Source organism: Maniola hyperantus, chromosome 10, assembly GCF_902806685.2.
Source record: "Maniola hyperantus chromosome 10, iAphHyp1.2, whole genome shotgun sequence".
NCBI classification, from domain to species: Eukaryota; Metazoa; Arthropoda; class Insecta; order Lepidoptera; family Nymphalidae; genus Maniola; species Maniola hyperantus.
Window position 1 is genome coordinate 12441941 of NC_048545.1, and position 13900 is coordinate 12455840.

General features: G+C 39.8%; 1 protein-coding gene across 1 annotated transcript; it reads left to right on the top strand.

Moving 5' to 3' along the window:
* Positions 1-13498, top strand: LOC117985988 (uncharacterized). The gene is made up of 6 exons (XM_034972789.2): positions 1-177; positions 4924-5072; positions 8013-8127; positions 9512-9710; positions 10051-10213; positions 12687-13498. The coding sequence occupies exons 1-6, from the start codon at positions 171-173 to the stop codon at positions 12792-12794; spliced, it is 741 nt and encodes a 246-aa protein (XP_034828680.1). The 5' UTR covers positions 1-170; the 3' UTR covers positions 12795-13498.
* Positions 13499-13900: the final 402 nt, after the last annotated feature.

Genomic DNA, 13900 nt, shown 5'->3' on the forward strand with positions numbered 1-13900 from the left:
GGAACGGGTGTTTCTATCCCTTTGCAGTGCGCAGAACTTTACGTTGGACGGGAATAATTATAGGATGGAATAACATGGTTATAAATAAATTGATTTCAATGAAGCGATGGTTCCAGTAATAAATTGATGTGATTTTGTTATAATGTGGCGGTGATTGGATTAAGCTATCAATGCCCGGTGAGTTTTTTGAGTTGGATTAAAACTTACTTAAGTTTTTTTTAACAAATTGTCTTTTTTCCGTAGTTCCGTACCTCAAAAGGAAAAACGGAACCCTTATAGGATCACTTTGTTGTCTGTCTGTCTGTCTGTCAAGAAACCCACAGGTTACTTCCCGTTGACCTAGAATCATGAAATTTGGCAGGTAGGTAGGTCTTATAGCTGACATTAGGGGAAAAATCTGAAACCGTGAATTTGTGAATACATCACACAAAACAAAAATTAAATTGTGGTCATGAACTAATAATTAGTATTTTCCATTTTTGAAGTAACATAACTATGAAAGGTCTTCACCTGTACATTCTAAAACAGATTTTTATTTATTTTTATGCATCACAGTTTTTGAATTATCGTGCAAAATGTCGAAAAAATCCGACTGTAGTACGGAACCCTCATTGCGCGAGCCTGACTCGCACTTGGCCGGTTTTTATTTTGTGGTATCATATCAGTAATTGGTACTATCCCCTGTCTTCGTTATTGCCAGCGTTCTAGTTACACCCTGTTGAAACTACTGTTTTGCGGGAACCAGTAAAAAGCTGTTCCTGAAATGTACCGTTAGGCTAGGTATCTTTTACCTTGCTTGACTATGACCTCACCTCATGGTGAGTGACAAAATATGCAGTCTAAGATTTTTGGGAAGAAGCCACTTTCATGATTTTTTATTATAACAGAGTGAAATAAATGAAATTGAAAAACTCAAACTTGCCTCAAGTAAGCGTTCAAAATTATGGTGATTGTCATTGACCCAGAATCTCAAAATGTAGCTCACAAAAAGTGGTTAGTTAAAGCATAAGTAGGTAAAGCGTACGCCAAGCAATTAATGCGAGACTGAAGTGTCGCGATAAGGCAATTAATGCTAAATTGCTATTATATGCATCAAAAAACATTAATTTATTTTTGTTTAGTTTGTATGTGTCTTTCTGTACTAGTTTTATGGTGTACAATAAAATTATATTCATTCGTTTATTCATTCATTCATTCATTCTTTAGTTTTAAGTTTGCGTAATAATTATCACCACTATATCTTACAAATCCAACATCTGACTATCAAAAAGAGTAATTTATTACCTATTTTGAATAAATCATTTGACTATGACTTTGACTTTCAACATGTGAATGTTTGACAGGCCGTCTTGGGTATGTGACGAATCTCATAACTTGTTTTGTTGAATTTTCGTTCAAACGTACTGCGGAAAATCGTGTGAATTCTTTGACCGATTTCAAGTTTTTTGTGTGAGCGCATGAAAGTCACGAGCATCAGCTATCAGCCATTTCTATTGAGTTTTTTTGAACTCTGTGACCGGTCCCTTGAATCACTAGTGGTGTAGGTCAATGGCCTAGCTAACAACCCTAATAGGCGTCTCAAGAGACTTTCGCTACTTGCATCAAGAACTCAGATACAATTACAGAAAGCTTTCTGTATTAAGCTACTTGAGAAGTTAAACGGTGCAAGTAGTGGATGGTTCTAGTACTTACCTAACTAGATCCTGATTTCTACGTGTACGTAGAGACCGTAATTACATTGGTACCCGAAGGGTGCCAATGGGACCCTATTACTAAGTCTCCGCTGTCCGTCTAAGTCCGTCTATTGCAATCACTTTCATAATGTTGCTTGCGGAATAGGATAGATACCACTAGATTTAGATCTGTTAATTTAGTTTAGTTTAGAGATTGTTTACAACAGAATCGACCCCATTACCTAAACACTTCAAAATTGGCGCCATGAAAGAAAAAAACTAGTGTTATTTCTTGTCAGGTAACCAGAACGCTAGCAAAAACTAAGCGTTATTGTTATACCATCTAAAAACACAATTCAATAACCATTTGCCTCATTTTGTAGTTTTAGTGATTTAGTTTTTTCAAACCCGCAACGTATAGCGTGCAAAATTCGGGTCAATGGCCCCACCTATGACGCGGCATTGACTCCGAATGGCCTACTTACGCAACGTTCGTTTACCTCTAGCGTCAGTCAGATGTTTTATTTGCAATATATTACCGTGAAATTTTACAAAATAGAGGAATATTTTTTCAGCGTTTTTTTGTGGTATCATCAGTGAACATCAGTGCTGTCACCTGTCTTCGTTTTTGGCAGCATTCAGTGGCCCTACCGCGGTTGTTTGACAGCTACAATGTCACGATCGCAATCATCTCTGATTGGTTAATGCTCGCTCACTATTGGCTACAATACATTGTTGTAAGAAGAATCGCACAAATTCAGCCAATCAGAACAATTGAGATTGTAATAATGATTGATGCAGGTTTTAGACAATCGCCCTACTGGTTACATCCTGTATAAGTACATAACCGTAGGTTTCATAATATAGGTAAACTAGCTTTTGCTCGCGAATTCGTCCGCGTGGACTACACAAATTTCAAACCCCTATTTCACCCCCTTCAGGGTTGAATTGTCAAAAATCCTTTCTTAGCGGATGCCTACGTCATAATAGCTCTCTGCATGCCAAATTTCAGTCCGATCCGTCCAATAGTTTGAGCTGTGCGTTGATAGATCAGTCAGTCAGTCACCTTTTCCTTTTATATATTTAGATACCATCATTATAATACCTTGTTTGGTTTTGCACACGCCTGCCTTTCACGGTTGATGTAAATTACCGGGATCATATTATTAAAGGGAATTATTTATCAGACTGAATAATAATTTCAAGGTCGGTACCGGGCAAGCATTGTATAGTCTTACTAATATTGTTAATACGTAGTTAATTAAACGTCTATTATTATCAACTATGTAATTTAAACTTCGCTAACTGATGTGTGGCCATGGGAATATTATATTATTAAGCACAAGTTTGAAGTTTGTGCTGTACATACAACACATAGTTTACTTAGACCTAAGTAAAGTAGTCTAGTAGTTGTTAAGACGTCGGCACAGACAACCACCCATAGACGCCTAATAGCCGGACACCTATGATCGCCAAGCTTAGGCAGTTGCTTAGCATAAAAGTCGGCCCACGCCCGTTCGGTACCCTCATTCCACACATTGTCTTGATTACGTGACTTTTAAGTCCACCAATCACTACAAAGCATTCTCCCCTAACCCCCGCCAACATTATATGATTTTATTTTCATGCAAAACCTTGTATATACTCTTGAGGTTGAATTATCTGTGTTCGTCGGGCTTCCAGCCGTCAGGTATTAGTCCGGGGTTGGCTCCCGGATACGCCCCTCAAACTTCGGACTTAAAAAATTAAGTGAGTATCACTTGCTTTATCAATGAAGGTAAACATCGTAAGGAAACCACATGCCTGAGAGTTCTTCATAACGTTCTCAAAATATGTGAACTGTAAAGTCTGCCAATCTAACTTAGCCAGCATGGTAGTCGTAGAGATCCTTTTTTTTTTTTTTTTTTTTTTTTATTCAGATACAAGTTAGCCCTTGACTGCAATCTCACCTGGTGGTAAATGATGATGCGGTCTAAGATGATAGCGGGCTAACCTGGAAGGGGTATGGCAGTTTTTATTAAACCCATACCCCTTTGGTTTCTACACGGCATCGTACCGGAACGCTAAATCGCTTGGCGGCACGGCATTGACTCCGAAATTATAAAATTCCAAACCCCTGCCAGGAATCGAACCCGGGACCTCCCACTATTAAGACCACAGCGCTCACCACTGCGCCAGGGAGGTCGTCAATGAGTCGCCTTACTGAGTAGTAAGCCGGCGATGGGCTGTTGATGATGATGATGAAGGCCTTATTGCAGTATAGTAGATATTTTATTTAATAAGCTGTGATAGCCTAGTGGTTAGGACGTCCGCCTTCTAATCGGGGGTCGAAGGTTCGATCCCGGACACACACCTCTTAGGTACTTTTCGGAGCTATGTGCGTTTTAAGCAAGTAAATATTATCACTTCCTTTAGCGGTGAAGGAAAACATCGTGAGGAATCCTGCATGCCTGAGAGTCCTCCATAATGTTCTCAAAGGTGTTTATGAAGTCTACCAATCCGCACATGGCCAGCATGGTAGACCCTGCTCTGTAGTGAGCCAGCGATGGTTGATCATGATGATGATGATGATGATGAGACGTTTTATATTGGCACAGAATACTAAATTTTATCTACTAATGTTGGTAAATATCATTTACCCAGTGAAGGCAAAATCATGAAAACCATGTTTGTAAAATCGATCTGTGTTATCACTGAATATGGAGGCCATCAAAAAGATTGCAGATAAAATCCTTTTGTTATTAAAATCCTGTTTATCCAACAATACACTTTTTATCTACCATCATAAGTGTACTTAGTTGTTGTTATTGACACTTGCTTGAAGGTTTGTGACCTACTACTATACTATATCTATTAGTGGTGGTGGTGCGCGAATCACATTGCATACGTTGTATAGGTACTAAGCATTAGCTATACTAGATACAGAAACCCTTCTGATTCCGAGGGGAGAGACTCGTGCTCAGTAGTGGGACAGCGATGGCTTGATCATAATGATTGTAGGAGACTGTAGTTAAAACTTAAGGTATTGGATTGAAACACTTTATCGTGGCACAGACTCACTATACCTAATTTGCTGTAGGAAGCGCTTAACACTGTGGCAGCGCGAAGATAAGAGAGGGAGTTTATAATCAGTAAATTACATAGACTGAATGACTGCAATAAAAGAGATACAAAGATCCTAAATGTCATTTTGTGTTGGTGTTTCTAACAATGATGATGATGATTATTCTCTTCTTCTTTGTTCTGTCAGTAATCAACACAAAGGCGATGTGGTCGCGCAAGCAGTCCGTGTGCAGCGCCGTCAGTGGCGCGTCGAAGGGCGACGAGCCAGATACGCCGCTGCCTGCCGGACTACGCATATATCCGTTCGCTACGGCTCTGCGGGTCAGAGTACTACAAGTAAGCACCTATCTACACCTATGAGCGACATGACGTGGCCTGGCCGGTCGGCCTGAAGCCCCGTCCATGGCGCGATAAAGGGGACAAGCAAGAAACGCCGCTGCCGGCCGGACTACCCATCTACCGCTCTACGGGTGAGAGTTCTACAAGTAAGTAAGCACCTATAAGTGCCTTGAATTTTGAAATCCCGTGGGATATCTTTGATTTTCCGAGATAAAAAGCCTATGTCCTTCCCCGGGATGTAAGCTAACTCTGTACCAAATTTCATCAAGATCGGATTAACTGTTGGGCCGTGAAAAGCTAGCAGACAGACAGATAAACTTAAACACAATTTTATTATAAAATTAAAAAACCTATTTTGTTTTGAGGTCAATAAGTTTAATCGTAACAGTTATAACCGTATAACCTCTTGCCATGCTGTGCAGACCTTTGTAATATAATTTTAAACTAAGACTCTGAAAATAAAAGAAAACAAACATTCATATTATTCAAACCTTACGATGAGTTCCGACTATACAAATATTTATCATACTAAAACTTATGTTGAATCCTAAATCTATGTTAGCATTTCTATTTCCTATCCTCCATAAGTAACCACAGAAGATGATTTGTCTCCAACTAAATATATAAATAGATAAATCCATGTAAAATAATTTAATCTTTTTATTCATGCAAAAAAAATACGGCCACCGACAAAAGATATAATATTATCTGGGATAGAAATTTTAAGGATTTTTTTCTTTAGAGACGAAAAAGGATTATTTACTTCACGAAATTATTTACTATTTTATTTTTATAACAGTTCGTGATATTTTCTTTGTAGATATGAAAATAGCAAAATATTATTGTCGATGGAAATATACGGTTATTTGTTTGGAAATGAACATTTCTTGGGATCGTGGTTGGGTATAAATAGAGTCTGTAAAGCTTTAGCAGTTACCAAGTACTTAGGTACCGATTTCTGAAAACATTCTTAAGAGCTTTCTCACACTGACCTCCTTAACACGTTGGTCTAATCCGTATTGTAAATAATTTTTATAGCAATGCGTGGCGTAAAAGGAAGAACATTCTGAACCAGTACGATATAATTTATTAACTTGACGATGCAAAACTCTTGTAAAAGTTTATTTGATAAAAAAAACTTTCTATATATATTTTAAATCGGTAATAGTACCTATCTACTTACTTAGCAAAGCTAATGTAAATAAAATGATTGATGAATGAAGTGAAAACCTATTATTAACGTTAAGTTATTAAATTTTAAAATTACCTCCACAAAATATAATAAAATTAAAATAAAATAGCTGGTCAATCAGTTCTCTTATTTTATTCGACAAGTAAACTTTGATTTTTGGCATTAAATAAGAAGTATTTTCTTTATTTATCTTGTAAATGATACATAACAAAGTACCTACTTACTACGAGTCTACGACTAATAACTACGCAACCCTTTTACATGATTTCCTCCCCAGCACATTCAGAAGATTAATATTCGGGCTAATTTAACGACTGTTGTCAGATATTATATGAGGGATAATAATCGGGACCGCCAACTCTGACAAACGACTTCAAGGGTTTTAGATAACATACTTATACGCGCAGACATTGACAAATGAGGGCTACAACACGTAAGTGGATTAACCCCAGGAGAATAAACAGAGAAAATTGTCTCTGTAATTTAAGATAAACTCAATTGTAATGCTCTAAGCCCTAAGGGTTAGTACCCGTTAATCCTTGCCAAAGAAAATCTCTACATTTTCTTTAAGGAACCGTGGATTTTTCAACCCGTTCCTTGATCGTCGAGCTACAATAATTCATAAAATATATAGTGTTAGCTGATGCCCGCGACTTCGTCCGCGTGGAATAAAGTTTTTTAAAAATCCGGTGGAAACTCTTTGATTTTTCGGGATAAAAAGTAGTAGATGTCAATCTCCAGGTCTTTATCTATTCCCATACAAAAAATCGCCGTTGCACCATTACGACGTGATTGAAGGACAAACCAACAAACAAACAAACAAACAAACAAACAAACACACTTTCGCATTTATAATAAGAGTACTGATTTTTGTTCCTGATCCATCACAATTCTCCACGATTTGTTCTCATGAAAAACATTAGTGTCTACTGGTACTCCAAGGGATGATTTTGGGCGAGCTGTGAACAAGGTCTCCCCCTAGGTACCATTGCATTTAAACAGCTTTCCTCTTCGCATATAAAGCAACCTTTCGTAAACGACCTTTCACTTCAATAGCTGAGTGCTCTACGTCTCTAGTAAGATGGGATTTGCTAGGAAAGGACAGAATAAGTGAAAACTGTGTAACGAACCTATCTATAGAGGATCATCAGGTTTACCAAAGCTACGGCTCGGGAGAGATAGGCTGTCAGTACACGTCTAAGTAATAGGTACTGATCGAAACTCGAATCAGTGGCAAATTAAACTAGTTGACGATTCAAAAACACTTGAAAGTTCACTTGAATAAAAATATATTCTATTCTATTCTATCTGTAAGTAACTTGCTTTAACGGTGAAGGAAAACATCGTGAGGAAACCTGCATGCCTGAGAGTTCTCCATAATGTTCTCAAAGGTGTGTGAAGTCTGCCAATCCGCACATGGCCAACGTGGTAGACTATGGCCAAAACCCTTCTCACTCTGAGAGGAGACCCGTGCTCTGTAGTGAGCCGGCGATGGGTTGATCATGATGATGATGATGATGATCATGATTCTATCTGTATCTAACACGAGGGATTGGATGGAACGGTACTGCAGGCATAATATTATTATGACTGATCACCCTACTGGCAACGGCGGGCGTCCCCTCTTTTTATTTACCTACTTACAGATTCGTAAAAAAAATTGGGTTACCTGACCTACGATATATATAAACTCAATGGGGCAGTAATGACTAATGGAGTAATAAAATTTACATATTTTTCCCTAGATAGTCTGCGGTATTGGAGGATTGGTCGTTGGTGCCGTTGGATGGCTGGAAGAGAAACAAAAGCCTGAGCTTGGACTCGGCGTTCCGGCAGGAGCAGTCACTGTTCTTGCTGCTGGTAGGTATTCATTGTTAAGTTTTTTAATACACTTACTACTCGTGCGCAATAAGTTGAGACCTGGGGGGCGGTGACGCCACAGACGTGTACTGTAGACAAAAATCGGAGCGCGTCGTCGTTGCGTGACGTAAGCAAGTACGAGACTAAGATGTTAAAAAATGGCGTTGTCTACATTACAACACGGGAGCTTGAGGGGAAGAGAGAAGAGAAGAGAAGACGTGATTGAAGGACAAACCAACAAACAAACACACTTTCGCATTTATAATATGTTTCACAAGTTAGATTAGGATTTCTCTTGTTTTTGGTATACAGCTTCTATGCATCATATTATCTTCTCATGATATTTATGTGAAAACTAGTGCTGTGTTAGTGCTCAAACAATATTCCTATTAGACTAAAAACGCTGATAAAAATTACAGCAAAACGATTCAGAAAATATTTGCAGCACTTCTCCACTAGTTACCTACCTATATTTATATTAATGAGGTAATAAAACCGTGAAAAAGCTCTATATATTTTTCTCTAATAAAAGGTTCATGTTATTGAAAACAGGTTTACGATTTACAATCTCATTTTCACTTGAATAGGCTGATTGTTAATGTAATCTATGTAGGAAAAGCGCTCATCTGTATAAGATAATAGAAGTTAGAACTGCTCACCGAGTTAGTATATTCATTGGATGATTCTGTGTTGATTATGTGCTGAACATACGAGTGTATATAAAAGCCAATAACGGCTACATCCAATTTTCCGATTGAGTTGAAATTTTACAAACATTGTGTAATTTGGCTGACATAGTTTCTTGGGCGTCTCTAATGATGGAGGTGTGAAATAGAGATTGGAACTCTTTGATGGTAGATATATGCCTTGACAGTGTTTGGCTCATTTGCTTTGTTTTTATGAGTTCTTTTAAAAAAATACGATGACAAGAGTTTGATGATAAACATGGGCGTTAGAAACTCTCTAATATAGCATAAGTACACAGGCTACTCGAGTTTGGACTTTGAGTACCTACCTATACATTTCATCATCATAAGCCTACTATTGAGAACAGGGAACGCCCCGCACACCCGCACAGCCCCCGCGCTAACCCAGTGCACGCGAGCGCGGGTTACGTGCGGGTGTGCGCCGTGCGGGGCGTCCCCCCGCCTCATACCCCGATTGCAATCTCGACCTGTCGTGGACTATACGACCGACGATCGACCTTTAGAAAGAGATAGCGTTCCGTAGAGCCTTGTCTCTTATGAGTGACAGAGACCACCGTCTTGGAAGCCGAAATCTCTTTCTAAAGATCGATGTACAATATTTCCCGCCGGCTACTGTACGTGTACATTAATAAACTGTGGCTTTAAAAGTTTGTTTTTACATTTGATTTATTTACCAGCTACATCAGTGTACTACAGCCGAGGTTTCGGCGGTTGGGTATCAGCTCGTTCGAGAGCCCTGAGGAGTTGGGGAGCGCCGTGGAGAGTCCTGGGCCCTTCGCCCTGCGCCGCTGTGCCGCTGACCCTGCTGTGGACGCTAGCGATAGCAGCACATATTGCCATGCTTGCGTTCTGCATCAGATCGTTAATGAATCTTGGGTGAGAAAAACAAAATATATACAATTTTTAATGGAAGATCCTAGGTATATGGACTTCTGAAAATTCTTTCTTAGTGGAGGCCCTACACGCAAAATATCAAGTTTCTAGTCTCGGTGGTTGCAGCTGTGCGATAATATTATTATATATCAGTCAGTCAGTTCCTTTATTATTATGCCTACTTACCCACAAGGTGATGCCAGCGACTTAGGTGGCGCGTGGATTCAAGTTTTTTGAAAATCCCTTGGGCACTCTGACTTTCCGGTATCAAAAATAGTTTATATCCATTTCCGAGATATACCTAAGCTATCCTTGTAGATTAATAGTACTTGTTTGTTACCAGTTGCAGCAGTAAAACGTGTATAGGAGTAGCAGCGGCGCAACTATCAGTGTCAATCACAACGTTAGCGGCGGCTTTCTTCATGGTACAGCTGGACATCCGCTTCGACGCCGCATTCTCGCCACCGCGGCATTCCGACGCCAACATTTGTACTGCTGTATCTATGGTTAGTATATAAAATATATCCTTGTGGGGGCAATATTTAATAACTGACTCATATCGGACTTCAAGACATTGAAAGAAAGCTTTTTAAGTATAATAATTAATGTCATTTTAAACATGAGTATTGAGTAATATTATCGTAGAACACTTTTAATAGTATTTCACCTTACAGATGATATAAAAGGCTCACTATACAAAGACATTTATATAAATAGCAACTCTTATTATAAGTTACGATGCAGTAAAGTGCAATCCAGCTAGCACAGCGCTGCATCCAAATATTTAATAAACGCCTCTCTGTTTAACGTTTCAAATCTTTCTCATAAGAGATTTGTGTCACGAGATGCGCCACCGTAGGTATAGAAATATGTACCTTCTATATTTCTTGGATCACGTGACCAAGTGAGCACAGCCTGATAATGTTCTCCTTTTCTTTCCAAGTAAGCGTGAAACTTGTGCTAGGAGTAGGTTCGGCCATGAGGAAATTGGTGTTCGGGCCGGATTTCATTACACTTCCTGACTACTGAGCTTTTCAGGATGTGAGTGTTTAAGAAAGTAGCTCGGATATACAAAGTTGGGATAGTTAGTCAATAATAAGGATTTTAACAAACCAGAAATTAACAGGTACGCGACGGGTCGAGAATCGAGATGGTAATCGGGAAGGGAACGACCCGCACACCCGCACAGCCTCAGCGCTTGTTCGGGCCGAGCGCGGGTAGCGTGCGGTGTGCGGGTCGTCCCCCCGCCTCATACCCCGATTGCCATCTCGACCTGTCCCGGGCTATATCTATGTAAATATCTATCTTTGACTGACCTACATTTAGAATTTCTCTACATAGGTAACGAACTAAGTTAGAGGTGCGTGCCCAGAATCGAACCCCCGACGTCCTAACCACTAGGCTAACACAGTACCTACCTATACACTTCTTCTTCTTCTTCTTCGCTCTGGGCTGGTTTCCGCACTTAAACGTTTCCGTCTGTTGTGCGTGCATTGCCCCTCCCCGCTGAAGTCTACCTATACACATAGTCGGTACAAAAGCCTCCGTAATTAACGAAGCCATATTCATTTGCACGAGCGTCGAAGATCGAACTAATATTGGCTGTGATGTTGTTTGTCCAACCTTAATCGTCGTTTGATTGCTATCAGGGTCTATTGATGACACCGACGATACGACCGAGGGACGTTGAGACGAGCTTAATATTTAACTAGTACTGCCCGTAACTTCCTCCGCGTGGATTTATCTATTTTAAAATCCCGTGGGAACTCTTTGATTTTCTGAGATAAAAAGTTGCTTATGTCAATTTCCGGGATGCAAGGTACGAGTACCTCTGTACCAAATCCTATACTTACTATCCATATTCAACCGATTCCGTTCAACCGATTTTGATGAAATTTGGTACACATATAGCTTTTTATCCCGGAAAATCAAAGAGTTCCCATGGGATGAAAACCCAAATCCACGCGGACGAAGTCGCGGGCATCAGCTAGTTACAAATAAATATATAACCATCATGAAACTCCGAGACAAAAGGAGCCTTCAGATATTCTGTAATTACACATTCCTCTCACGTATGGAACCTCCCTTGAACAATAGGAACACTAAATACCACTGAAATATGACCTTTATTATCAGCGTCTTAAGAATACAGATGCCTGAGTCCTCAGACCAAAGGAGTGATTAAGATATCAGCTCTTAATCACTCCGTGAAAATTATAGCTGAGGTGTGCAAATATAATAAAACGCAGCAATTTAGTTAGTGGCGTGTGTTGAATAAAAAAAGCCGTGATAGCCTAGTGGTTAAGGCCTCTTATTCGGCAGGTCAGGAATTCGATTCCGAGCACGCATCTCTAACTTTTCGGAGTTAGGAGCGAAAACGTCGAGAAAATAAAATTTAGAGGTGCATGCCCAGGATCGAACCCCCGACCTCCCGAATAGGAGGCGGGCATATCCTCAGTTTCAAACCCTAATAAAATAGAGAGAGAGAGCCAGACCTTCGTTATTTTATACTTAAACGCTGAAAGTTTTTCGCGTATTGTCCCTAACACAGGGAGGAACGATCAGCGATTATGAAGTTTGGATCATGGTGGCTTTGGGAGATAACAGGTAATAAAGGTGTGAAAAATCTTACGTCAAAGTATAAAGTCTAATTTTTATATTTTATTCGAAATAGTATTAGAAATCACGTCATGTATTGCCAGACACTTCATGGCTACCCTCTGCCAGAACCCCTTAAAATCAAGAGAAACTTTCAGCTTTTATAAAATAACCAAGGTCTGGCACGCGCTGGTTCTTAGGGTGAGATCTATAGAGCGCACTCTGACTTCTGACTTAGCTTAGACTTAAGACAGAGAACGAAACAGCTATATCTTTCACATAAATTTGTCTCGTTTTAACTCAAGTCTGAGCAAAGTCAAAGTGCGCTCTATAGATCTCAGTTTTAGTCGAAAATATAGAAACGTCTTAATAATTTCTCAGGTGCCTCTAACATCAGTGGCGGTCAACAGCGGCAACAGCGGGGACGGCTGTCCTGAGGGCAGCCCTCTCAGCAGGGAGAAGAACCAACCGCCCGACCCGCCCACTTGATGTGCGATTTACAAATATGGACTGTAAATACTGAGTGTTTAATGAAACGTGAACCGATGATCCTTTGGCGAGAAAGCTCATGATAATAGTTTAGTTTAAATAGAGCCCCAATAAAGGAGTGGACTGAAAACCGAAAGGTCGACGGTTCAAACCCCGCCCGTTGCACTAGTGTCGTACCTACTCCTAGCACAAGCTTGATGCTTAGTTGGAGAGGAAAGGGGAATATTAGTCATTTGCTAATATTCTTTTATTTTAATAAAAAAAATAAAAAAAGTTTTAAACAGATTTTCACGCGGTAAAGCACCCCTCATGGCAAGGTAAGTGCACAGGGTGAGGTGGTTGGTGCGGAGTTGTTCGTGTGCCGCTGCAGGCATCACCACAGCTATACGTGCTGCTATAGTATGGTGTGGGCGCTGCCACCCAATTTTCTATGAACGGAATATCCGCAAGACGCGCCGCGCAACCAATGCACAACGCCCCGCGTCTGCTTGAACGAGGCCTTACAAATCACACAGGCAGTACGTCACACTGAATACGTATTCGATTTGTTTACAACCTTCAATCGAATTTAATCACATAAACTGGTACTGACGACTGAGGACTCGTCATTGGATCATGACCTCTAAATGATACCGAATGTGATAAATATTTAGTAGGTACTAAATTCGTATATTTGTCTGTAAAATAAAAATTGTGTAATTGTATAGAGCCGGTATTTATTTCTCTTTTATATTATGTACAGTACGCAGCAGAAAATAGTGTACATCGACCTTTAGAACGAGATTTCGGTTTTGTAGAGCGTTGTCTCTGTCACTCATACATTGACATTTTGTCGGCCTCCACGACAGAAACAATGCTCTTCAAAACCGCTATCTCTTTCTAAAGGTCGATGTGCATTATTTTCTGATGGTCGCGTAGTGTCAAGTTTTATATTCAAAACCTGTACCTATAACTAGAAATAAAGAGGAGAGGCCTATTGTACGAGAGTTATATTGTATTGTAACCCAGTCCAAAAGTCCCGACCTTGTATATTATACTTTAGTTTTCCTTAGCTGACTTAAAACATAATCAAATCGCAGAAATGCGTAAGCGACGCGATTTGTTGG